Source organism: Periophthalmus magnuspinnatus, chromosome 23, assembly GCF_009829125.3.
Source record: "Periophthalmus magnuspinnatus isolate fPerMag1 chromosome 23, fPerMag1.2.pri, whole genome shotgun sequence".
NCBI lineage: Eukaryota > Metazoa > Chordata > Actinopteri > Gobiiformes > Gobiidae > Periophthalmus > Periophthalmus magnuspinnatus.
In genome coordinates, this window is record NC_047148.1 from 12,237,553 (window position 1) to 12,262,497 (window position 24,945).

The 24,945-nt window shown below is 41.6% G+C and overlaps 2 protein-coding genes across 4 annotated transcripts in view; one reads left to right on the forward strand and one right to left on the reverse strand.

The window, feature by feature from the left end:
• lhfpl3 (LHFPL tetraspan subfamily member 3) overlaps window positions 1-2,422 on the forward strand; it is a 28,007-nt gene extending 25,585 nt beyond the window's left edge. The window contains exons 3-4 of the mRNA XM_033989729.2: window positions 727-775; window positions 1,311-2,422. Coding sequence (XP_033845620.1) covers window positions 727-749 — 23 coding nt within the window. The 3' untranslated portion in view covers window positions 750-775; window positions 1,311-2,422. The remainder of the gene's footprint in view (window positions 1-726; window positions 776-1,310) is intronic.
• A 1,725-nt stretch (window positions 2,423-4,147) lies between these two features.
• kmt2e (lysine (K)-specific methyltransferase 2E) lies at window positions 4,148-23,798 on the reverse strand. 3 transcript variants are annotated; one of them, XM_055231990.1, is made up of 25 exons: window positions 23,466-23,792; window positions 20,694-20,845; window positions 17,012-17,196; window positions 13,952-14,063; window positions 13,649-13,878; window positions 13,433-13,572; window positions 12,182-12,363; window positions 12,068-12,106; window positions 11,783-11,983; window positions 11,566-11,696; window positions 11,362-11,479; window positions 11,161-11,270; window positions 10,833-11,082; window positions 10,217-10,315; window positions 9,053-9,232; window positions 8,637-8,963; window positions 8,258-8,557; window positions 8,033-8,183; window positions 7,726-7,952; window positions 7,600-7,656; window positions 6,989-7,507; window positions 6,644-6,912; window positions 6,479-6,558; window positions 6,323-6,402; window positions 4,148-6,244 (listed from the first exon to the last, which is right to left on the reverse strand). In XM_055231990.1, exons 3-25 carry the CDS (start codon window positions 17,080-17,082, stop codon window positions 5,300-5,302), a joined length of 4,818 nt encoding a protein of 1,605 aa, XP_055087965.1. In that variant the 5' UTR covers window positions 17,083-17,196; window positions 20,694-20,845; window positions 23,466-23,792; the 3' UTR covers window positions 4,148-5,299. The 3 variants fall into 3 exon arrangements, with proteins under 3 accessions (XP_055087965.1, XP_033846246.1, XP_055087966.1); XM_033990355.2 differs by lacking the exon at window positions 20,694-20,845 and having other exon boundaries at window positions 23,466-23,798; XM_055231991.1 differs by lacking the exons at window positions 17,012-17,196; window positions 20,694-20,845; window positions 23,466-23,792 and adding an exon at window positions 14,786-14,891.
• Between the last annotated feature and the right edge of the window lie 1,147 nt (window positions 23,799-24,945).

Here is a 24,945-nt window from a genome sequence, read left to right on the forward strand (position 1 = left end):
CACCTTCACATAAGTCCCATTTTACTCTCCAAATTTGCAAGTCACACGTACATGTTAATTTCCATACATTGCATAGACTGGCAATTACCCAGCACCTGCTTGTCTCCACTCATTGTCTGGGTTAGTTTTATGACTTGAAAAGATGACAAACTGCCTTTATAATCTGATGGAAAGTGTGAAAAGACAGAAGAGATAGAAAGAGGTGATACAAAAGCAAAAGCAGATGAAATCCAATGAGTGGCAGTGAAAAGAGAAACAGGTGACTTGTAATAAAGCACCAATATTAAGGGTTAATTGATGTCTGCCATTGCCGGGATATGTGGACAGAGACATGAATTACTAATGGATGTTTACACAGCTTTCTGCCAACCTGTCGAAATGAATCACAGTATCTGGCAGGACACAGTGGCGTCTATAGCAGCAGCTGCACAGTGACTGGAAGCAGTGAGAAGCTATTATGAGCTGAGCTTAGACATGACAGGCATTGAAAGCTTAAGGATAACAAGCCGGTGAATATGGGGGTGTGACTTTATCAGAAGGAGTCACACCCACATAGTTCAAATAATGACTTAATTAAAGAGGGATAGTGACACCTGTCTACCAGCTTGGAGCACATAGTTTTAAACCTGTGCAATCAACACCAAGCAAAGGCTGCCACCTGCTGCTAAGAAAGTATACAGCAGGGTTTGATGTTTGTTAACTGGTCTTTTTCTCTTTTTTCCACAGAGGCTGGGAATAATGCGATATAAATTCCGAAAGCACTGGAAACCAACTGGTACAAATAACACAAACACATTTTAAACTTGTAGCCTACCACCTAAGTCAAACCTTTGGCTTTTACATCCTATTTAATTATTATTTCAGGCAAATTATGGAGAGATGATAAATTACATAATGTGATATTTCGTAAACCTCTTAAAATATATTAAAATAAATATGCATAATCATCGCTTATTATGATCATTTGGTTTTAGAATTGTTAGCGTTTTAAATGAGCAACATCTTGAGATTGTATGTTGTCCTTTGCCATGGATTATTTAAATGAGAAAAACGGCAATTGTTTTATTAATCTTGTTGACTGGAAGCTGATTGGAAGATGGAGAAGCCATTTGAAGCTCTAGTGCATCACATCCACTGAATATTTATCATTTATCAGGTTTATTTTAGGATCTGTTACGCAATGGCTGCATTATGTACAGCACCAGTTGTTGAATGGCAACATCTCAATAGTTTACAGTGTATTTTTGATTAATTATTTGTGAGAAATGTGCTTCACCTTTTAATGGACGTTGTGGGTCTTTACCTTTCAGGACTTGCTTCAAAGAGGGATGCTGTTAAATGTCTCTCCTACCGAAGCTTGAAGCACCACCAAGACAAGATTATCGAAGAAGGGAGACTTTAACATGACTGGAATTACCTTTTGTAAAATAGGCTCTTTGTTTAACAGAATGGACATTGATCCTGGGCTATCAAAACAGACTTGACAATGTTGGTACACCTCGCTGTTTAAAAAGTTAAGAGTGACAAATGGAAGGAGAGGAAATTATTTTGTTGCTCCAGGACACTTGTTGAATGGGAAACTACACAAGAGCAACAACCGTTCAAATCGAATCAAATCAAAACAGACTTACAGACACAAATAGACATCATCACAACTCGGGGTTACAGCTGTCAGCTCTTCTCTTGTCTTTAATCAGCAGGACATGAAAACCTAAACCGCTTTTGGATCTGACCTTTCGTTCACCAACAAGACCAGCTTTGGGGTGTAGGGCCTGATGACAAGAGTGCAGTCTTCATGTAGTTAATACGTGTTTGATGTGATAGAGTTGACAGAACTGAAAGAAAAAAAAAACATTACATTTTAATGCACTTAATGAAAAAAAATGTATTTAGTCTGTATACCATATATTGTTGTATTTATTTTGTTTTTTGCACTTTGTCTTGAATTGAAATGTATACTTTGAAAATGTCAAACTAATTGTTCACAAGTGTAGTGTGCCATACAGTATTTTGTATAGTATGTGTTGGGCAGCACATAAGGCAAAAAGACAAGCTATAATATGGGAAAGATTAACATTAATACCATAACCACATCTAATTCTTTACATTAACTAACAGAATCATGAAAAGCATAAATCACATTAAACAATTTAGACTTTAGTGTCACATCTCTATGTGAATGTGCCTCCATCCTTTTATATGCCCTGTTGCTTTTGGGATATTTTCCAGAAGTGGTGAAAAAAAAGATGATAAAAATATATAGGGCTTTTTGTACATACCTCAGATGTATTTCTACTCCTAATAACACCATGCAGTGACCAAATGTCCCACTTTTGTCTTGTCTAATATGACATATGTGCTAACAAACATAAATGATGTGAAATATTTATATACATTATGTGAGAATTAAACAAAACGATTTAAATATAACTGCCTTTTTGTGTTAATCACCTAGGAATTTTAATGGAATAGACACTAGGTACATTTACATGGCCAGTATAAACCTGATTGCTCCAACTAGAATAATGAAATAGCCCAATAATTAAATCTGATTTTGTGTGTTTACATGCACTTATAAAGAATCTGGTCATCAAAAAATCTTGTAACTCAATTCACTTTTTTAATAACTTATATTTGGAAGATAAAGTACAATAAATATAAATAAACTACTCACATCAGATGTAATTGTTAATGTGCCATTTCATTACCTGATAACTCCAGAAATCCACTTTATTCTATACATTGATCATTTTTGATATCCTGTAAAGTGGATTGGATTTTTCCTTACTCTTACACTATATGCATGATACAGTTGTCATATTGCAGTGTTATAGAGTGTGTCATGCTTGAACTCATTAGAAAGATGGAGCAGGGCCCAGCGGACTCACCAAAACCGTCCGTGAAGGCTCAAAGGCAGCTGGCTTCAGAGCTCAAAGATGACGGACCATCTGCTCCAAACAGCTCCGAGGCATACATTTAAACAGAGCGGCTGGACAGCAGAGGGGTAAAAACTGTAGGATTTCAGAAAGTCTACTAAATATTTAAGGTTATACAAAGAAGATTCCTTAAAGCTGCCTTCCATAATAAGACTGGAACACCTGGCCATGTCGCATTATCACATATCACCACTAGATGCTATCTACGTTGCTGCCAGCTTTGGTCTGACAAGATCAGAGAGCACAGATGAGCCTGAACAAAGGTCAGGGGTGGGGGGAGGAGGAAACACAAATATAATCAAGTGGATGGTAGCTTTGAAGGTGCACTGTGTAAGGAGGGTGGAAGCAATGCGCCATTTGCTTTTCTCAATGGAGACATTACTTTTCCTGAAAAGTTTCAAAGTATGGCATTAACCATGGCCATATCTCCATAAAGACAAGCAGGAGGTGCCAAAAGACCAAGTTACAAGTCTTGTCTGTGGAGAGGTGACCTCATATGACAGTAAGAATGTATGTTGTATTTATTTTTGCGCAACAAAACCACCCTTAACAGTAGAAATGTCTGTTAGGCAAGTTCCATAACATATGAGAGCACATTCCAGGACATGTTCCATGAGAAGTTATAGTGCACCTTTAAACTTGGTGATGTACCTGCATACAGGGAGGTCTTAAAGGTCTTTAATTCGATCACTGCTTTAACCAAAGTAGTTTTTGTGTCCTTGGGCAAAACACTTTTTTTACTCAAGAATGTATGTGAGTGGATAGGTAATTAACATTTTGTGGGGACATAAATCTGTTTACATTTTCACTTTAGGGGAACTTGCCTCCTTTATGGGGCCAGAAATTAGGTCCCCAATCCTTCAATATGATCAACAAGGTTTAAAGTTCAAATTTGGATAAACTTAGGTTAAAGTTAGGCAAATGGTAATTATGGCAATGGTTAGGATTCTTGATAGTTGAAAGGATCATAGATGCAGATTAGCAACCACACTTCAGCCATCAGCCTACACCGAGGCAGCTGTGGCTAGAACAGTATCTTGCTACGAAGTGTAAGGAGTGAATGAAGCTTAAGAATACTCTACCACTAATAAATATATGCCAATTTTAAAATAAAGTATTTACCAGCATCCTTTCCATGAGCAGGAGAGCAGTTATCACTAACCCACAGTAAGTAAGGGTGACACGCGACAAAAAGGTACCAGACACTCATGTCAAGACAAGTGGTATAAAAGTCATTACAGTGATTTATTATAATGAACCATGAAAATAACCAACCAGTGCAGTGTCTGTGAGTCTGTCCCCTCCACACAAACATACACTCACACGCCCAAATGATAAAAAAGACAAAGTTGAAGTGTCTGAAGCAGAAAACGATAAAAAAAAATAATGCTACAGTCACAGAAACATTCAGCTTTGCCAAGAGAGCGTTTATATTTACAACCATATTTCAAAATGGGATGGAGGCCAATTATACAAGCATAGAAAAGAAAAGAAGCAAATATTTACAATCTGTTCCTGGTGAAAGCTGGAGTAACCACCTATACATTAAATTACACTTTCTACAAATAACCATTGATATTCAAAAATAAACCGCTAACTTCCTACCTGTGGCAAGTCCCCACTGCCCACCTCAGAAGACCACTAGCACTCATTTCATACATACTTTCCTCATCTCAGAGACACTGGGCAGCGAGTCTTCTTCACACACACATACATACATACATACATACATACATACATATACACACACGCGCACATACATACAGTGCACAAATCTGTACACACAAATACAAACACACAAGTGCAGCCTCCATGGGCGGTGAGGCAGGCTCCCAAAATGGGTCTTTTCTGAATCTGCAGCGGTGAACAGATATTTGTTGTTAGACAGGAATAAAAAAAATAATTGTGTTTTTCTCTATACAAAAAGCTTTCTCTTTGCTATATTGAACCACTAGATTAATCAAATAAATGGTGTGAAGTTGACGACAGACAAGAGATATAAGGAAGGCAAAGGAATAACGGGGGACAGGAGAGGGTTTTAGGCTGGAATGTCCATAGATAAACAAAGTGCAGGCCTCACAATGGGGTCCAAACAAGACACAGAACAAGAGCTTGTCTTTCCATCACTGGAAAGTTGTATAAAACAAAAGGAGGCCAGAGAGGGGGCTAAGAGCACCGGGGTTGTTCATCTTCATTTCAATAAAGTCTGCTGAAGATTGTGTTACAGTTTTTTTTTTAAGATTTTCTGTCCACATATATTTTATAAAAAAGTACCCTTTTCTTCCACAGTCATCTATATTTCCACTGGCCATGTGTTCAGGTACACAGAAAAGCGTGCTCACTGCTTGGGTCCACAGCAGTGGTCAGTGCCATCCGGTGCTCAGGTAACCCGAACTGTGGAAGGGGGGCGCCGCTGTAGATGGGGGTCCACGAGGTGCAGCTGTGGGTGGGGCCTGGCCCTGTGAAGTCTGTGTAGGAGGGGGTGGGGGCGGCGGAGGTAGCCCACTTTGCTGCATGGGAGGGGGGTACGTGGTCGGAGGCATGGCCTGAAAACCCCCTAAACTCTGAAAGTGGTGGTTTTGCATGGTGCTGGTAGGGGGAGGAGGGGGAGGCGGTGGAGGGGGAGTCAGAGACAGCAGGCCGCCCGTCGTAGGAGGAGCCTGCTGTGGGGCTTTCTGTCCCTGTGGAGGAGGCGGGGGTGGAGGCGCACTGCTCAGCATCAACTGGTGTTGCTGCATGTTGACATGTAACAGACTGGGCCCTGACATGGGGTGTGGGGGTGGAGGAGGGGGAGGCGGAGGAGCAGCAGAGCCCTGATAGTGCACACTATGGGACAGGGGCTGCAGCAGTGTCTGAGAACCAGGGGGGAATGGCGAGGTGGGCTTAAATGCAGGAAAGGGCCCAGCCGAGGAGGGGCTCTGGCTGGGGAAGGGTCCTGCTGAGGAGGGGCTCTGGCTGGGGAAGTAGGAGGTGGAGGTGGGTGGAGCAGGCGGGGGAGGGGGTGGAGGCGGCAGTGCGCTCTGAGCATTAGTAAAAGTCTGGTTTGGAGGCTGGGCTGAAAACAGTGCCCTCTGGCTGCGAAATGGTGCAGTCTGTGATTGGGGTTTCGGAGAGTGGAGTAGAGAGGATCCTGGGTAATGGACTGGTGAGGAGGGTAGTGGTGAGCCATGTATCTTTGTTGGCGTCAGAGGGGTGGGCTTTGAGGCGACAGGCTTATTCAGTGATTGGGCAGCTGTATTTGGTGTCCTGGGTCGACTGTCGACATCATCTTCCTTCATGGGTCGACTCTGTGGGCTGGGTGAACAGGGCTGGACACACAAACAACAGGTCACACAATTGTAAAGATGAGCACAATAATTCTGTAATGAGTGAAGAGAGGTACACACTGTATGAGTCGGGGTCTTCTGCAGAGCTGGAGAGGGGCAATCACTGGCAATAGGTGTCTCACCGCCTTCATTTTCACCATCTATAATTACAAAAACATTAAGTATATCCCATATCTCTATTATTATTCATTAATAAATTGTATATATTTCAGACACCTGTGTCTTTGTCTTTGCTGAGTGAAAGAGCTCTGTGGTAACTGCGTTCGCGAGCCTGTTCCACTGAAGTCGATGATGTCCTTCAGAAATATGATGCCAAAGTTACTTGAAAATACTTTAAATATTAAAAAGACGATTAGTTTTCACTAATATAAACATATTTACCACTGCCCCTCTCCCTCTTCTTTCTCCCCCCTCTCTTTGTCGCCTTGTGTTTCTGTGTCCTCAGGTGTTGGGGTCTCTTTTACAGTAACAGTATTTGTGCAGGGGAGTGCGGGTGGTGGCGGAGGAGGGGGCTCACAGTTCATCTCCATGGCTACAGGGAAGGCGTCGATAGTCAGAGGTGGCACCGTAGAAACGGGCGAACTGCACTCTGTCTTAGAGCCACTTCGACGAGCTTCTCGTTGTCGCTTTCTATATTCCAGCAGAGAAACCTAAAGAGACAAAACACATTATTGAGAAGCCTGAGCACCAGCTTTTAATTTAGCTTTTCTTTCATTTGAGGCTTGCCTTTTTCTTTTGTGGGGGATTTTGTGCGGATCCACCTTCACCAGTACTATCACCACTGAGTGAACGAGAAAAGCTCTGAGAGGATGTATCCTCAGAGCAAGGGAAAAACAGTGCCCCCTGGCCTTCACTGAAGGCATTTGGAGGGCCAACCAGTGACCCTGCTGCAGCTGAGGGGCTGGCCTCTGGCCTGAAGGGAGCAACCAGAGGCTCCAATGTGTGAGAGGGGGTGAGGTCCCGTAAGTTTGAGTTCACTGGAGAGAAGTTCAGGCCTGCAGCTCCACTAGGGCCCCTTTCTGGACTTTTTATCCATCCAGGAAAAGTAGCAGCACTTGGTTCAGCAGACGAGGGCACTTCAGAGCCTGCTTCTAAAACTCCATTGTCCACGCCGTCTGCACATTCCACAGACTCGGCCGCTGGGGGCTGTGGGCTCTCAGGAGCTGAGGGCTTGGTCTCTTCTGGTGGACTGTCCAAAGAAGCCCTGACGCATGGAGAGGACGTCAACGAAGGAGGTCGATCCGGCTTAAATAAAAAATAAGGCTGTTTTAGTATCTAATACACGGAACCAGACAGGAACAATACCACTCTACAAACAAAAATATGTTGGCTATTACCTCCTGAATGCTGGGTTTCCTACTGATTTCTGGAGAGCTCTCAACCGAGGACTCACTCTGTAAATAAGGCGAGTTACTACAAGATGTTTCGGCATATTAAACCTTACCTGATTCAATAGAGCTTACCTCTGGGGGAGCAGCTGTTGTCAAGACTGGGGTGCTCGGGAGAGGCTCTGTGCTGTGCTCCTCAGTTTTAGTGCGTGGTGGGGTTGCCATAAGAACAGGTGTCGTTGGGGCGTCTGATGGGTCTGCCCGAGTGGGCGTGGCACATGGCGAACCATAGGGTGTTGAGCTCTCAGACAAACAGGCATCTAATGTATTTAACCGCCGCTTTTTTAAAGGAGTGGGCAACTCTGTTCGGAGAGCAATTAAAATGATTAGACTTTCATAGTGTGCATTAATAAGTATGAATTTAAATTTATACAACTACTACCTGAAAGTGAGCAAGTGCCATTGTATGGTAGAGGGCTATCAGAGTCTCCATTGACTGAAGGGCTGAGAGGCCCTTCACTGGGCATGACTAGGCTTGGTCTTCGTACAGGGCTTGGAGAGCACTCCTCTTCTAAAGCTTGCTTCAACCATCGCTACAAGAACAAATACAAAAAAGTTACAAAAATGCTACTTAAAAATGTTTAGTCTTTGAAATTAAGAACGGTACCTTTTTACAAGAACCAGAGGTTGGTGGCGTTTCTGGCATCTCTCGTGAGCGCCTCCTTCCAGTCGGGACACCTGGAGTGGTGGGACTGCGATTGGCCAGGAATGGAGATGAGAAACGCACATAGTGTTTAGGGGTGCTGTAGACCTGTGGAGAGCAGGCCATGCCCGGCAAAGCATTCAGTTGTGTGGCCAATACTTCTGGGTCGCTGCTTATTCTCAGTGGTCTTGGGGGAACAGGCTCTGGTGTCCGCACGGCAGCTCTATCCTGCTGCCTTTCTCCCACCCACTCACTCACAAAGTGCTAAGGAGAACATAAAATATACATATATCAGCTGAGGAAGATTTTACTTTTGAAAATGCTGAAATGGGCTTATTTGTACCTTTTTTGTCTTGAAGCTCCTGCTCCCAGAGCGAGATCTCTCCGGAGCAGGGGAGTTGCCTTGAGGAGGGCTGGCGTCTGGGGCTGGGACAGACAGGACCTCTGGCTCTGGTGCACTGGGTGTCTCTCCTTCAGGGGCGTCATTAATCAGAGGCTCTATAGACTCAGCTGGAGAGCCAGGAGGCAAGTCAGAGCAGGTGCTGATGGTGCGAGCCCGTCTTCGCTGTTGGCCGATGTGTGTGCGATTCCTAGAAAAGCTTTTCCTATTTCTTGAAGCTTTAACTTTAGCTGGCTTTAATCCAGGTTCTTCCTTCACCTCAAGAAGTGGCTACAAGAAAGTTAAAAATACAGTCTTATAGCCCAAATCCTTGTAAAGAAATAGTTATTGATTATGCACTATGAATGTCTCTTAAGCACCTGTGCAACTGTTGGCGAATCTGCCATCTCTGGTGTTGCCGGGGGCTCCTCTTTGATGTGACTCGTGACATCTGACTTAACGCTACCGATCCTCTCCAGCGCTTGCTCCCGACGCTTTTCCCTCTTCTCCATTCGAGCAAACGCTTGTAGAATAGCCTCCATCTTTCTCTCCTCACGAGTCTGCAGAGAATGTGTGCAAATATTGTAAAGAAGTACCTAGAATAATGGGTATACCATTTAAGTAAACTGTGTGGTAAGACACATTAGGCTTATAAAAATCAATGAACAGGTAATGATACAGTAGGTGGAAGGTTTTTAAAGAAAATCACATGACCATGAGACCCAGGATGATGACCCCTCAAGGAGGAAAGGCAGTTTGAATCACCTCCATGACTATATTAAATAAGGATGACAAAATTCCCTTTTTTTTTTACCATAGTTAATATGGTAATACCATATACTGGCATAGTCACTAAAACTTTAAAGCAAAAATCCTTCAAGCTAAAGCATAGCTTATGATCAACTGAGAAGTAATAATCATTAATCTACAGAGCGCCTTTTCCTGTAAACAAAGCTGTGTTCAACCACAGCTGCTTCTACCCCCCTCTAATCTAATGAACAATTAACAAATCTGTATGAGGGCCAGTGATGAGTAAGCATTTTACACCTCAAGTCCTCAGCGTTAAGTGTTTGGGATCAGTCATACTCTGAGACAGAAGATGCCCAACCAAAAGGTTATTCTTTTATTTAAAGAAAGTCACAAAACTGCTAAAGGAGATCATCATGACAGTGATTACAATGATATTATATTTATATATTCAGTTAAGAGTGTAAATAGTTATGGGTCATGGTTTCTTTAAGTCAACATCAATGAGGACACACACTTGTTTGAGCAAAGAAGACTTGATAAAGCTACAAAATGTAAAGCTGAAGCTCAAAATAAATATTTAACAGTAAAAGAAGAAAAAGTGACAGCAAAGTAATGAATATGGCAATAGTTTGAAGTTGAAAGGACAGCTGATACTGCCAAGCCACAGCCCTTTGAGCAGACAAACATCTGAGCCTTGACTCAGAGAAACAGGGGACAGCTGTGTTTTACATGTTGCCCCTTTTCGCTACATGTTTTCAGGCAACAAGCCATAGGTCCTAACTTGGTAAACTTACCATCTTCCTCCTCCTCTCTGCAATCTGCTCTTCTGACTCCATCTCTACTTCATTGCTAACGGAGGTTTTGTCTTCTAGATCCTCATATAACTCAGGATCCTGTAAGAGGAGGGTATGGCGTTTTATCATGGCTGTTTTCAGTCTGGTTACAGACTAGTGGGAGACAGGATAAGTATTGGACAGGGGGGTTAAGGACAGAGGAGGGAACTAGGCGAGTCACCTAAAAAGTTTAAAAATATTGTGCTTTTTACACCAGAAATCAAGTTCATGGTACTGAATCATTTTAATGATGTTCCCACTTCAAATATGATTAACACACCTGGCTGTAACCCTGAGTTTTAAAGGAATTTGCTTCATCATATAAATTGATGACAAGAAAGCATTGAATATTTCCTTGCCATAAATGAATAATTTCCATAAACAAAGTATTTTTAGATGATGACACAAATTATGAAATCAAATGTAAAACTATTCAGATGTTGAATGAAATGTTGGGGTAAAGGGCTTCAAAATGTCTGGTACTGTGTAAATCAGTTTATGACAAATGATAAAACATGCATGTAAAATAATGGCATGTTTTTGGGACAAATAGGTTGAATATTAATCTTGTTCTTGCCTGGTTATTTGAGATGGAGAGGCGGAGAGGTGAAAGCTTCCTCTGTTTGTTATCGCCCACACTTTTCCCCTTGGTTTCACCATCGAGAGACACATTTTGGTTCTGACCAAGGTCATCTCTGGAGTCTCGGTCCTTTCGACTGCCGCGTCTCCGGCCACCTGAGCTCAGATTTTCTGTGGGCTCCTGGTTATGCTTCAGCACAGGGCACTCATGGTTCCCCTTCACACAGGCACAATCCACTTTGTACTTACTACAAGCACAAATAAAAGGCTGATTAGGTCTGAAACCTGGATACAGGAAAAAGAGGAGAATTGTAAATTCTACGTACCAGCTGCCAAAATCAAAATCAAAGCCTATAGTGATCTCTGTGCCTTTGGTAATGTGCCGCACTGAGTAGATGTATAAATGTAGCATACCGTCCTCAATGACATGGCGCACCTAATAAAAATAAAACAAAAATGAAAATAACTTGAATGACCCAGGAAATAGTTTTATACTGTTCAAAATATATCTGTAGATGCAGACTTACCTCCGCATTGGGGGTGCAAGAACGCCGAATAAAGCGTGCCTCATTACCAAAACTACGAGCATCAACACACATCTCCAGACCATCAAACTTAGAATAAAATAATACAAATGGATATGGCCTGTAAAAAAAAAAAAAAAAAAGGTTTACTTTATTAGAGGAACTTTGGATAATCATGCCTCATTTATAGGAAGACAAGATATCTACCTCTTAAAAAAGTATCCATTAGCTTCAAACTGCTGCCTAAGCATAAATTTGCCCCTGTACTCAATAATGAGGGAGTCTGGTGCCAGGTCCCGCACTGCCTTCAGGATTTTCTTATTCTTTTGAACATGACTCTGTAAACAAAGAACAGGGTGCTCTTAGCCCTCTATGGTAGTTAAGGCTGATAAGCCACATGTACATTATATATTGGGGGCTTTACCTCTACAGGGGGCTTGAAAGAGGCTGGGTGTGTGTTATAGGCAAGGCTCTTTCCATCACCTTGCTCTTTTACACGCAACAGGACCTGAACATCTTCACTATATTGATTACTGCTGGCTTCTTCATAACGCTCCATCCAAACCTTGATCTTGTTTTCCCAGAGAGATGGGTGCTCTACTGGATCCTGCTCCGGAGCAGCACCCTAAACAAGTAATACTTTAGTTTATTGAAATGTATGGACATGATAAAAATAAAAATAAATGCAAGCGGACCCAAATGAGTTTACCTTTACTCTGGAGGATTTTCTGGATCCTTCTCTAAAAGCCTACCAAATATAAAACAAAGGGGTTATTTTAAATCTGGTAAACAATAAATAATAACCATAAAATATATTTCTGACCTTTTTAGCCCTGGCAGATGAGGCTGGGGGGTCTCTATCACCACTCTTTTTACGTTTTTTATCGGCCTGTTTGTTGCCAAGGCGTCCTGTAGTCAGAGTGCTGATAGTGGGCATATGCTGAAAAGTTGAGTAGAGCTCTAGTGGGACCTCATCTCCACTTTCTGTTGCACTAGTGTCCCCATCTGAAATGGAAATTGTAAACATAAGCTTTTAAATGCATTTTTTTTTTTTTTTAAGATTCATGTAGTCGTCCAGCAGGTGTCAGTATATTCCAGGTTAAGGAAAACAGTGCTATTCCTGAACTGGCCTGATGGAGGAGCACGCTTTTGTGAATTGCACCACAGCAGCTGTGGGATTAAGAGGTAAAGATGCACGTTTTGAAATAAAAATTTAAGCAACCATATATATTCCCAGAATTGCTGAACGGTTGTGTTTAAAACCAACCCCACAAGATAAAAATTGTATTCAGACATTTTATGTGTACAAAATACACCACCTGGCCAAAAAGAAAAAAAAGTCGCCACCTGGATTTAACTAAGCAAATAGGCAGAAGCATATAGGTACGAGTCAGGTCTAGGTTCAGCAACAGTATGTGCTCAAAGAATGAGGTCAGCTGGCTACCTGAATATACTGAATGACCAGGTTATTCCATCAATGGATTTTTTCTTCCCTGATGACACGGGCATATTCCAAGATGACAATGCCAGAATTCATCGGGCTCAAATTGTGAAAGAGTGGTTCAGGGAGCATGAGACATCATTTTCATCATGGATTGGCCACCACAGAGTCTTTTGGGATGTACTGGAGAAGCCTTTGTGCAGTGGTCAGACTCTACCATCATCAATGCAAGATCTTGGTGAAAAATGAATGCAATACTGGATGGAAATAAGTCTTGTGACACTGCAGAAGCTTTTCAAAGCAATGCCACAGCGAATGCATGCCGTAATCAAAGCTAAAGGCAATCCAACGAAATATTAGGGTGTGTGACCTTTTTTTTTGGCCAGGCTCTGTGTGTGTGTGTGTGTGTGTGTGTGTGTGTGTGGGGGGGGGGGGTGTGTGTGTGTGTGTGTGTATATATATTTCTTTACATCTAGCTCTCAAGGGAATGCAAGGGGAAATTCACAACAGTGCTACAACTGGTGTGAATTGTGCCAGAAAATAAATGAAGGCTAGAAGGAGGCCACTCTATCATGTGAAACGCTGATGATGATGATAAGAACAATATGGTTTAATATGGTAAATGTAGCTCACCTGACAAACACTCTCGTTTTCTAGTCTGCAGCAGAATGGCCCTCTCTCGGTCCAGGTGTCGTGGTTGGCAACGCTCACACAGGTAGGTCTCAGGAATGTTCTGTCTATCGATACCCATGCAGTCAATGTGCTGCCATGCACTGGAAAAAAGACAAATGTTAGCTTTAGAGAATTACAAAACCAGAGCATAAAATACATTTACATTTTATTTCTTACCTGCATTTATCACAGCAGATCATGTAGCCATCATCATGGGTGAACCCACAAATGCAGCGAGTAATGTCAGCTCCATAGCTGCCATCTTCTGAGGTGCTTAGCGTGGTGCCCCTGGATGCCTCATCTTGCCCACCGGGCATAAACAACCGTCCATCTCCCTGTTGAATCAGCATCGAGGGTGGAGGCGAAGCTGGTGGTGTGGGTGGGGGCCTTGCTCCATAGTTATGATCCTGATGGATCATGTAAAGTATTGTTCAGTTTGTGATCAGTGTGTCAAAAGAAACAAGATTTTGATACACTTACAGCATAGGGCAGACCAATATAACTGTGGGAATGATGTGAACTACTGCTGTATATTTGGTGGGGGTAGCTGGACTTCTCCACCACTACAGGACTGGCCTCCACCGATTCTGGTCTGTTGTACAAGAAAAACAGACATACTACATTAGATAGAATTAACCACAAAATATAGTACAATACATTCACATCAATGTGTCAAGTCGCAACATTAGAAACAAAGAAACCTGAAATAATCCTCCTTCAAAAGGCACAGAAAAAGTGCACTATCAGGTATATTCACATGGAACCAGTATGTCTACTTTCACCAGCACTGGGAGACAGGCCGTTAAGACCAACCCGCCCATCTCAACAGCATGACTAATCTATTCTTGAGTTGTTGAGCGGTTCGTAAGTAAGTAAGAGTAGAGAGTAAAATATGTCTGATGATAAGGCACAAACTACAGGAGATTGTTAAGACCAGCCACAAAAAGCAGGTCAATGATAGCTAAGACGAAAGTGCAACTTTTTCATGACTTACCAACGACACATGTGTAAACAGTAAAATCAAACAGCGCACCATGTACTAGTCCTTTTATTTTGATTGCTCTCTACTGAAAACTCACCGTTCAATCTTAGTTATATTTAGTAATTTATTAATTACAACTAAGTAAATTTAGGTTTCTATTCATTTTGTAAATACTCTTCTGAAGGGAACTGATATAAAAAAGTAACAGCAAAAAAAAAGTTTACCATTTTGAAGTTTCTCTTTATCTACCACAAAATGATTTCATTAAACAGAAAAATGTAAGTTGCACAACTGAGAAATTGCTTTTAAAGAACAAAAAAAATTATTAGTACCTCCATAAGTCCTTTCTTCAGCTTAAACCGTTTGAGCACAAACTCTTAATTCAACGTGAGTGCAACGTGCAACACTTCCTCCCTATGCTGCTGCTAACGTCCTGACTGTCAAAGTGAAAGCATGAGCGCGAGGGTTAAAAGGCGGACTCGAGGTAAGGGGGCGTGTCATGTAACTTTGCATGCTAGTCCGTTGATCTTGGACTATGGCACAAGGTAGTATTTCTACATTATAGTAATAAAAAATAATTTCAGTTTCAATTCATTCCCATATTTGAATATGGCAATATATCAAAATAATAATATTGAAATTGTTGTAGATACGAGTACATCCTCTATATTAAAAATAAAACCAAGACAACCTTGCAATTTAGTCTTCCAAACAAGTATATAAATGGATATTTTTGTTATTTTTATTTATGTGGTTAATTTTACAACCCATTAACTTTTTCTGTATAGAGGAGGGCATTATGTGAAATTTACAATAGTAATCATGAATGTGGTTTGGACTTTAAAGTATAGATGTATTGGTTGTAACAGTGATTCCTAACCATAGAGCGGGGCCACAGTGTAGGGCTGTGACTCAGAGCACCATCTCGTGGGCCTCACAAAAAATTATAATAACTTAACGTGAACAGGCCATAGTTACATTGTACTGAAAAGATTGGGCGCCAAGGTTGAGAACTGCAGGTAAGTAAAGTAATCTAGTAAAGTAAAATGCTGGCAAAAGGGCTTTAAATTTAAAAGATTAAAAAAATATATGTTGAAACCTTTCAAAAAAAAGGGAAGTTGAAGTGTGGGCAATTCTTTTCATATTAGTCTAATACTTAAACCTTAACCAATGCATAGCCTAGTTTCAGTTGAATTACCAATATATCTCAATATATCTATAGTCTTAGTTATCGGGACACTAAAAAAAATTGTGATATTAATTTTTGTCAATATTGGCCACCCACAGGAGACTGAACTTTCAAAAAGTCATATTTAGGCACATTTCATTGTAGATGGCCAATATATTATCTGTCATTATTGGGAATCAATAAGATTTGTGTTAATATTGCTCATCGCCGGATCTGAATTAAACATTTTAAAAGACAAAGTCAATTTTCAGAAATGATTCTTCTATAGACCATAGAAAAAGAGCAGCAGAGAACAACCAGAGGCAACGCCTCGACTATGCTGAGCCCCCACAGGCTGCCATAGCAACACAAAGCATGTGTGCACACTTGGGTTGTTGGCTGTGGACATGCTCACTGCATTAGCCAACAGCTGCTCACGGTGCTGCAGACTTCAGTGAAGACTTCAGGGAGGATGAGGGGAGGACGTGACGCCGTCTCTGGTGAGTAGCCAGACCCACTGTGCATGTGCAGCAGCAGGGAGGTCCCTTTCAGTCTGTTCTCTGCCTCTGAATACATGAGCACTAGAGGCAGTGATGCACCGCGAACTGACCAAGAGTCACGCCAGAGCCGCATGCCACACAGCTCCATGTAGCCACGACAGAGTGACTGTTTAAGACGCCATTTTTATGCAATGGCCACCTGTCATTCAAGGCAGTGACCATGGAAACAAGGGGAGCAGATACTATGGCAACACAAGCTGTCACAGCAACAGCTATGATGAAGGCAGGGCGGGCTCTATACTTAAAGAGACAGAGGCCTCTGCTGCTGATGACGTCTGCTACTCTTTAGTCAGATGAGAACCTTTTGCTTCATTTATTTGTCGAGGAAAGGCCATGGCTGTGTCCTTGACAAGACTATGGGAACTCAAGAGGAGGAGCATAAAGGGGCTTGTTGCCATGGCTGCGTGCACCATTCCGCAGCAGTGAACACGTGCTCACATCTTGGGTCACATAAAAGCGCAAGTATCTTCTCCGTTAGCTGTAGCCTCTTCATGGTAAGTGTTACAAGTAAAACTGGTTGATTTTAGATTTTAATATGGGTATATTGTCAGATAACAGATACATGTTTAACTTGCAACTTACGCCACTAACAATGTCAAAGTGACACACAAGGTATACAGTAGTGTATTAAGAGAGGGAGATATTGAGGAAAAAACAAAAATGAAATAATTTTAGAGACGAATTGTAAGAAAATTATTTGATACACTAATGTCATCAGAAATGTTCTAATCTGAAAATATGAAGCAACGGCCATCACTACTACTTCTTTCCAAAGTTGTTGCACATTAGAGCATGATCAGGAAGTGTATATGAGGGTGTGCATCACTCACTCTGAGCCTGCAGCCATGTCCAGGTATGAGGTGTCTGCTGTGTCCACCCCAACTGGGACGACTATGCTCATGACGTTCTCTGCTGATCAGTTCTTGTCCTACTGAGTCCAGAGAATGGCAGTCCGAAACACTGAGGCATACCAGCCACAGCAGTCATTGCAGACATCTAAGTGCATCCACAAGGCCTGTAAAAGTAACAAGGAACAGAAGGGAAAGAAGGGGGATGATTAGTTATATTATTTTTCAAAATGTACACAACAAATAGTAGTAATAGTATTAATATAAAAAAATGTCTCCAAGGAGGTTCCCCTCAAGAGATGTGATGGCTGTTATTATGAACTGAGTGTAAGCAACCTCTCGAGCATTGGCCAGAAACACATGCTGCACTACAAGAAAGGCCCCACATAGGGGAGCAAGTGAGTACAGAGCATAGAGCCGCCATGAAAGTAAAGAGCGAGAGCACCAGAGGTCATTTTTCCCGTTCCAGTAGACAATTAAATACAGTCCCTTTAAAGCCAGCTTTACTGGCAGAGAATCAAACACAGTAATGCTCTTTGCTCTGGTAAACAGAGATGGTAAGAGCATGTTAAAAGATGAATCACATTTGTTTGTTGGTTTATGGATTTGAATCCAGACAGAGCATGTGTGTCAGTGTGGCTGATACTAGAGCTCTGTTGATAAGCAGGATTAGTGGGAGGGACAGATGCTGAGACAAAATAGGCTGGAGGTCACACCTCCAGCAGCTCCTGCACTGGGGCCAGACAAAGGCTCAGATCACACAACTACAGAGTACAGACATGTACTTATGAAGTAATGCCCTCATGTTTAACCAGCACCATGGACTTGTACACAAGCAGCTCGGCTTGTGTACAAGTCTGTCTGTGACCAAGCACCAAAGTACATCTCTGACATGTTAGTGCCATATGAACCATCTCGCACTCTGAGGACCTCAGGAACAAGCCTCCAGGTCGTGGTCAGAGTCAGGACTAAACATGGGGAGTCGGCGTTTCAGGTTTATGAGACAAACCTCTACTTAAATTCAGGCTTAAAATGGTTCTGTTTAGCTGTGCATAAGACTGAAAGGTTTTTCTTCTGCCCTCTTCTCTATTCATTTTATGATAATTTATGTTTTGAATAGTTTGTACTGTGATTTTAATGTATTTCTCATTCTGTAAAGCACTTTGAATTTCTTTGTGTACGAATTGTGCTGTACAAATAAACTTGCCTTGTCAATCAACAGTAACAACCAAAACCCTGTTCAGATGTGCTATCACACATGACCTGGAAACTACAGCAAGTCTAAATTCAGAGACACTTTCTTTACAACAAAATATGCTAGAAATACTGGACAAGCAGACCAAAGAATAGGACAGCATTTGTTTGATCAGTTTTGCCATTGTTAATTACTACTTTTTACTCAGAAGTACATAGACATGATTTGACATTTTTCAATAAAGTATAGTTGTACTCCTGTGATTATTAGAGCCTTACTAAAATGTTCTCTTTGTAAACTGATAAAAATGCATTTTGATTGACATTTGAGAAACCAAAACCTTTGTTTCAGTAAGAAAAGAGCTGTACGCCAAATGCCTGCTGCCTGAAATCACAAACTGCCCCCCCTTTGAGTAAGAGGCCCAGGATATAGTGCTAGTAAACAGCACTCCTTTGAGCCCGTTTGTTCACTTGTCCACCAAGTTGGTCTCCAGTTCATCCAGGGAATCCTGCTGTCACTGCTGTGGAATGCACATACACAACAAACAGCAGATAACCCCTGCCTGGGTCCCTATGAGCATTCTTCTAGAAGGAGACTCAGAACCATGGACACATATGTGCACTGTACTGCAGACAAACAGCTGTGATTGACAATAGGGGAGTTGTGAAAAAAAGTACAGTAAAGCTGCATTCTTGTCTGAATCTAAGCCACTGCACTGTGGCTGCTTCTGTCTGCTCCTCCTACTTCCTCTTGAAGCACTGTCGATCACCTTAAAGAAACAGGCAAAATTTAAAAAAAAGAAAAGCAGTCCTCCTCCTCCTCCCCCTCCCTGTGCCCAGTCACCCTGCCCAGCCGGATTTCTCTCCTCCTTGGTGCACTTCCTAAATAAACCTGAAACCAAAGGCTATGAGGAAAGGAAAGGAAGGGGAGTGTCACAAAAACAACAAGAGAAGAACAACTACAAAAATCAGACTCCTTGAAAGGAAACATTTGAAGCAAAGAAGGAAAAAGACAAAATATGGGATCTTTTTACACCACTTGATGTTATGGTCATTAGACACTTATGCCGCAGCGAATCGCCCAGCTTGTGAGGGCAGCAGGGTGGGGGAGGTGTACAGGGGTCTGTCTGACAGTGACGCTACACAGCTTAAATCTGGGTGGACTCTGGGTGGCGGAGTAGAGCATACACTGCTGTTCTGCTTTCCCCACCTACCCTCCCCGAGCGAGGGGACACAGTCACGTCATTGTGTAAGGAATGGCTACGCTTTCAGGAAAGACCGCACTGAAGGGAAAACCCACAGAACACCAACAGCTTCCTTTCGACTCAGTTAATGTCTTGACTCAATAACACAAGATGCAGATTTGAATGTGATTCTGTTGGTTTCTATGTGCACCATGTAAGCAGCTAAAAACATACTCCAAATGTTGACTTATCCTCTGTGTTTACGAAGCGAGGCAAAAAAATCTATGAAGTTGAAATTGTCATTGCTCATTTAGTCATTTTCTGTACACTCACTGAGAAACTATTATGCACCATCTCTAACACAGCAAGACGGGACGTTGCAGAAGCAAGAAAACAACCATAACAGAATATAACAACAAAGAATAAACTACAAAGATTAAGGAAATCTGAATGAACACAGTATCTTTGTACCACTTTCCAGAAATCAGGAAACATGCCAACTCCCTCTGTGTCATGGGTCTGGTAACAAAGCTGGGGCAGCCCTCCTGTTGTCTGAGCAATGTCTGGTCAGTGAAAGCCCACAGCCATCTTTCCATCCCCATATGTGGAGATATATTAGAAAGTTTCATAATCACAATTGAGAATATATACACAAATGTTTAAAAAAGTAGCAGACTTTATGATAAACATTGCCTAATGGCTTGTCTTACAATGTAATTTGATTATACATCATGAAACAGCATGTAGCCTGATGGATAATTACAGAAGACTAAGAATCCAAGGTGCAGTCAGTGTTTGAACACACTGGTTAACTGGAAGAGCAATAGTAAATCGGATATTATAAAAATACAATAATCAATGTTGCAAATGCCCCACAGCAGTGTTACATCACTAACATCCATGAACTGAACCAACTCTGAATTCATACTAGGGCTGCACAATTATTTAAAGTACATAATCTTGGCTGCAAACAACATTTACTCCTATGTATAACCTGGTTAGACCTCTACAAACATGTTCTGAAATCTTTGATTCATGTATTAAGTTTAGCAGCTAATCACTCAGTCTTCTTTAAAGTGTAAATGGTCCTGAACATGTTTAGAATGTGTACTTTTTTTTGCAAAATTGTTTCACCCCAATTCTAACTGTTACACAGAACCATGAACTAAGGCAGTTTGAAAGCAGACTGCAACAACCGCACCCCTAAAGCCACCTGTCAAGAGGGCAGCCTGCTAGTTTAAAACAAGATCTGTTACAGGCCAGCTAGCAATACAAAAACAGGTCACCTGAGCCCTGGCTTCTTGTCCCAGCTGGAATACCATGTGACTGTGTTGTGCTCAAATGCTAGCCAGCTTTGTCTTAAGCGTCTCTTGGGGTATGGAGAGCACACAAGTGGATCACCAGAGACCAGGTAGTGGTCCAAATTGTATAGATTAGCCTGGCAAAAATAATATTACAGTTACATCGGACAAAATTAAGAAACAAAAAAAAGATAAAATGTCCCATCAACAGTAGATGTACAGCACAACTGTAGCACTAATTGTGACTGTGACAACACAATCTGATTCTTCCTGATTCTGCATCCTAACAAATAAAGTACCTCTTCATCGTAACCCAAGACCTCTTCACATTATCTAGTGGTAAGATGCAATCAGTCAAAATGTGTCCTACTCAAAGTATCGTAAGATTTAGACTGTAAAGTTATTGCTCTGTGGAAACTAAAATACCTAATGACAGTTCTAATAGCCTATTAGATCTTTACTCTGTCTCCATCAGGGAGCACTAACTCATACGCAGATTTTTCTTTTTTTTTTTTTTTTTTTAAACAAACAACAAATAAAATACCGGGCAGTTTGATCACAAGGCATTAAAAGAGTTCTATGTAGTGAGCAGTATGCAACACCAACACACATTAGGCATGTTGTACGACCATACACCGTATACAAGTGTGTGACGCATGTTTCAGGGCCATTTGTTTGATAAATATACTCCAAAAAATAAAATGTACACATTCAAAATTAACATTAAATTAAAAAGAAAATGGTTGCGTCGCGAAAGTGTGTTTAATAGTTTGTAGGCCTCCTCAGTTTGTTGTTGGCGCTGCAGTCCGTGCTGCCGATAGGGGTGTGGAGGACACAGCGTTGCTATTATGTTTCCACAACACCCTGATGCTGTCGCCATTTTCATAGCGTTTTCTCAGGACGGCGAGACTATCGTTAAGACAGGGAAGCCTCGCCATGGACAGAAAATCCACAAGAAAGCATTCAATCGCCTTTTTACACACTCTGCCCTAAGTATTTCTCGGTCGCTGCAATTTGTGTGTTGGTGATGTAGGATTTTGTTGTAAATTCGTCGAAGAAAAGACAGGAAGCTAATGGGCTAGCATCCATGGCCTCTCTTAAAGAATCGTGTTAAGGTACTTTAGGAAAGCAAGTAAAACACAAATTGAATTGAACCATATCAGACTATATCTGGATAATAGTTTGGCACGATGAACCGTCGTGTTACATGCGTCTTTAGTTAGCGGACGTCAATAATTCTAGTCGAGAGGCACACGAAGTTAGCTGTGACGGCTAAAAGCATAATGCGTAGTAATGTGGTGTTAGCAGAGTAAGCTATAGGGAAGGGCATTGGATTAATATTTTGGTCATCGTCGGTGGTAATAACTTGACAAAAGCTAACTATGTTAATTGAAAATTGTTCCTTTAGAGAAATTGCATAAAAGTACAGTAGCAAGCTAGAAGTGTATAGCGATATGGAGTTGGAAATTGTATGACTGGGGCGAGATGCCCAAATGGATATCCCCTCCCCCATGCTTGCAGCATTTGAACCTAGTACACCATGAATCTAAATTAAGTCTCAGTGAAACACACGTTAAGTCATTTTAACAGTATCCTTTTAGGCAGATTAGTGACTTTATAAAACTGATTTTAGTAGTGACATAATTTATGTACAATTTCAGATCCATTTACATATACAGCTTTGTGAGCCTTTGTGTTAGACTCATCATTTAGTATGTATCTTTAGATATGCATGTTAAAGCTTGTCTATACAGTGACATTGTGCAAACATTTGCTGTATGGAAACAATGTCCTGTGCTGTGTGGGCAGGATGCAAGCCACCACGACAAGTATAATTTACCAACAAGCCTAGTGAGGGATCTTAGCACTAAAATAGCCATATACAGTCTTAATATATTTGGGATCCTCTACAAACTAGCAGCTTAATGTACCGCTTTGTTGTGACAAATACGGTGACTGTTGTGTTTTAGTAGGCTAGCACAACAAAGTCGGACCACATTGACGCATTTGCTGACCGCTGCAGTTATAGGAACGACGGTAATTTAGAACACATGAATTATATAAACCGTAACGATATTACTTAGTCGAATCATTCATAAAATAGCCGAAATAAAGCGCCAAAATGTCCCGTTGTGACAATTTAGCTCTATTTGGATGAAATTATTTGTTAACACCAATTAGAGATGAGTCCCATCTTTACTGCTTCTTCTTTATGGTGTATCTGATGTTGACAGTAAATATGTCGTTAAAATAAAGCATTGCAAGTTCAGAGCTTTGCGGCGTTTATGAAACGTTTTGCCATAATCTTACTAATAGATGAGGAAAACTGCAATAATAGGTTGTAAAATTTGGTAAGGAATAATCAATTTGACTAGATGAGCTATTCACAAACATAACAGCACACTCTGAACTCGAATTTAATCAGAAAATTACGCTTTAGTCAGTGTATAGCTAATTTAAGCTAGTAGCATGCGCTAGTTAGCAACTGGCTCTCTTACGAGCAAGACATTTTCACGCTAGTGCTCACTGATCGAGTCTGTTCTTAATTTAAAATGATTAGTAGCCAAATTTAAACAATATACCACATAGAAGTCAAACAATTGTTATTGATTCATACTCTAACCCCACAATACTTAGCTGGTACTCTTCTTAGCAAGCTAGAGCATGTTGTGCCTAGCCAGCTAACTAAAGCCAACAATAGCTCTCTGGGTCGGATTTAGGATGACCACACAACTACAATCAATACGAATTACTCACCGTTTAATGTCCACTCTCGAAGACCCAAACAACGAAGAGAGGATCTGGGTGAGACCCCCGCCGCTCTTCAGGGCTCTCACAACCAAAACAATACTTCTGTCCACACACTGCGGATCACTAGCAAAGTCTCAAAATGTGTCTCCAAAACTTATCCTGCGATTAGTATTCTTTCTTCAAAACGCGCTACTTCCAAATTTTTGCAGGCACTCCAGTTATGCTGTCAATAAAAACAAAACCGTTAGAATTATGCCCAAATGAACAGCGACTTTTAGAAATTAGATCCCCTCAAACCAGTCTCTTTTCCCTGTGTAAAAATGGCGGCGCAGGCAGGAGCGCACAGACTCCGCCCCCTAAGCCCCCACCTTCTCCTCCGCGAGCCCAGCCCCGCCCCCGCATCTGCGGGGCCGCACACTCGCGCTCACAAGGGTGCCCTGGCCGAGCTCCGTGCGCGCTCATGGACCAAAGAATAAATCTGATATATCTGTAACATTTTACTTCCAGTTACATCTATTGCGAAGACAGTTATGAATCCTCCCAATCCGCTATTCAAATGCTTATTATAGGGCGTGAGTGTTATACGCTTTGAAACAAACAAACAAACTAGGATCAAGGTGTCTTATCGTCTCTTTTAACGAGGTATTACATTATTATTATTTTTGTCTGTGCAAATTATAATGTAAGTGTATAAGCTACTATTTCTAATCGTTTGAAAGTCAGAGGCTTATGTAACCCTTCCCCAGGTGCCATGGGTTCATAAAAATTGAAACAGATATGACCTCAAAATCATTGTGGATAAAGTACTTGCCGCATATGTCACAAGCATTTCTCCCCATTTTGATTGAATGCCTAGAAATTTGAAAAGCTACAAAGCCTCTCTTGTTATCCCGTATGCCTGTTATTCTGGTGTGCTTTTAGCCTATAGGTTGCGTTCATCTTCCACATACGGTAGGCCTCGGCTCATGGGTGTCTACAGAAACATCTTTTAGATATTATATGTTAAAACACTTCTGACCCTCCACCAAACCGCATCTCTCCACGCATGCGCACTGTTATTGACTCGCAGTGCTGCTGCATGTCTTGTGGTTGCCCCCAAATAGTTCGAGGTTGAACCGACGATAAGGAAAGTGGGACACTGGACCACAGGTGTTGGGTATACACTGATCAAAATACATTGAGACGTTTTAATTAGCTCTTTCAATTGTTTAATCGTGGATTTATCACTAAAGTGGACCGTTCACTGGTCTGAGATGACATCATGTGAGTTGAATTTGTGGGCGGGCTCTGAGCTGTGAGGGGAGAGGGGTGCAACCGGAGAGCGACATCGACGAGACGCCATTAAGTATCATAGGACAGTTACAAAGAGACTAGAAAGACCCTGATATATCCGCCTACGTTTTCACGCGACGGCGCACCATTAACTCGAACAGCTAAGGCAGTAGATTTTTGAACGACGGATTTAACTGTCATTACTTGGTCAAAT

Excerpts from the sequence above, each read along its gene's own strand:
- kmt2e (XM_033990355.2), bottom strand. The coding sequence starts at position 17,082 with ATGAGCATAGTCGTCCCAGTTGGGGTGGACACAGCAGACACCTCATAC. Across the intron at positions 11,271-11,361 it reads CTTGCACCCCCAATGCGGAG|GTGCGCCATGTCATTGAGGA; the intron begins GTAAGTCTGCAT and ends TATTTTTATTAG. Across the intron at positions 6,403-6,478 it reads CAGCAAAGACAAAGACACAG|ATGGTGAAAATGAAGGCGGT; the intron begins GTGTCTGAAATA and ends TTGTAATTATAG.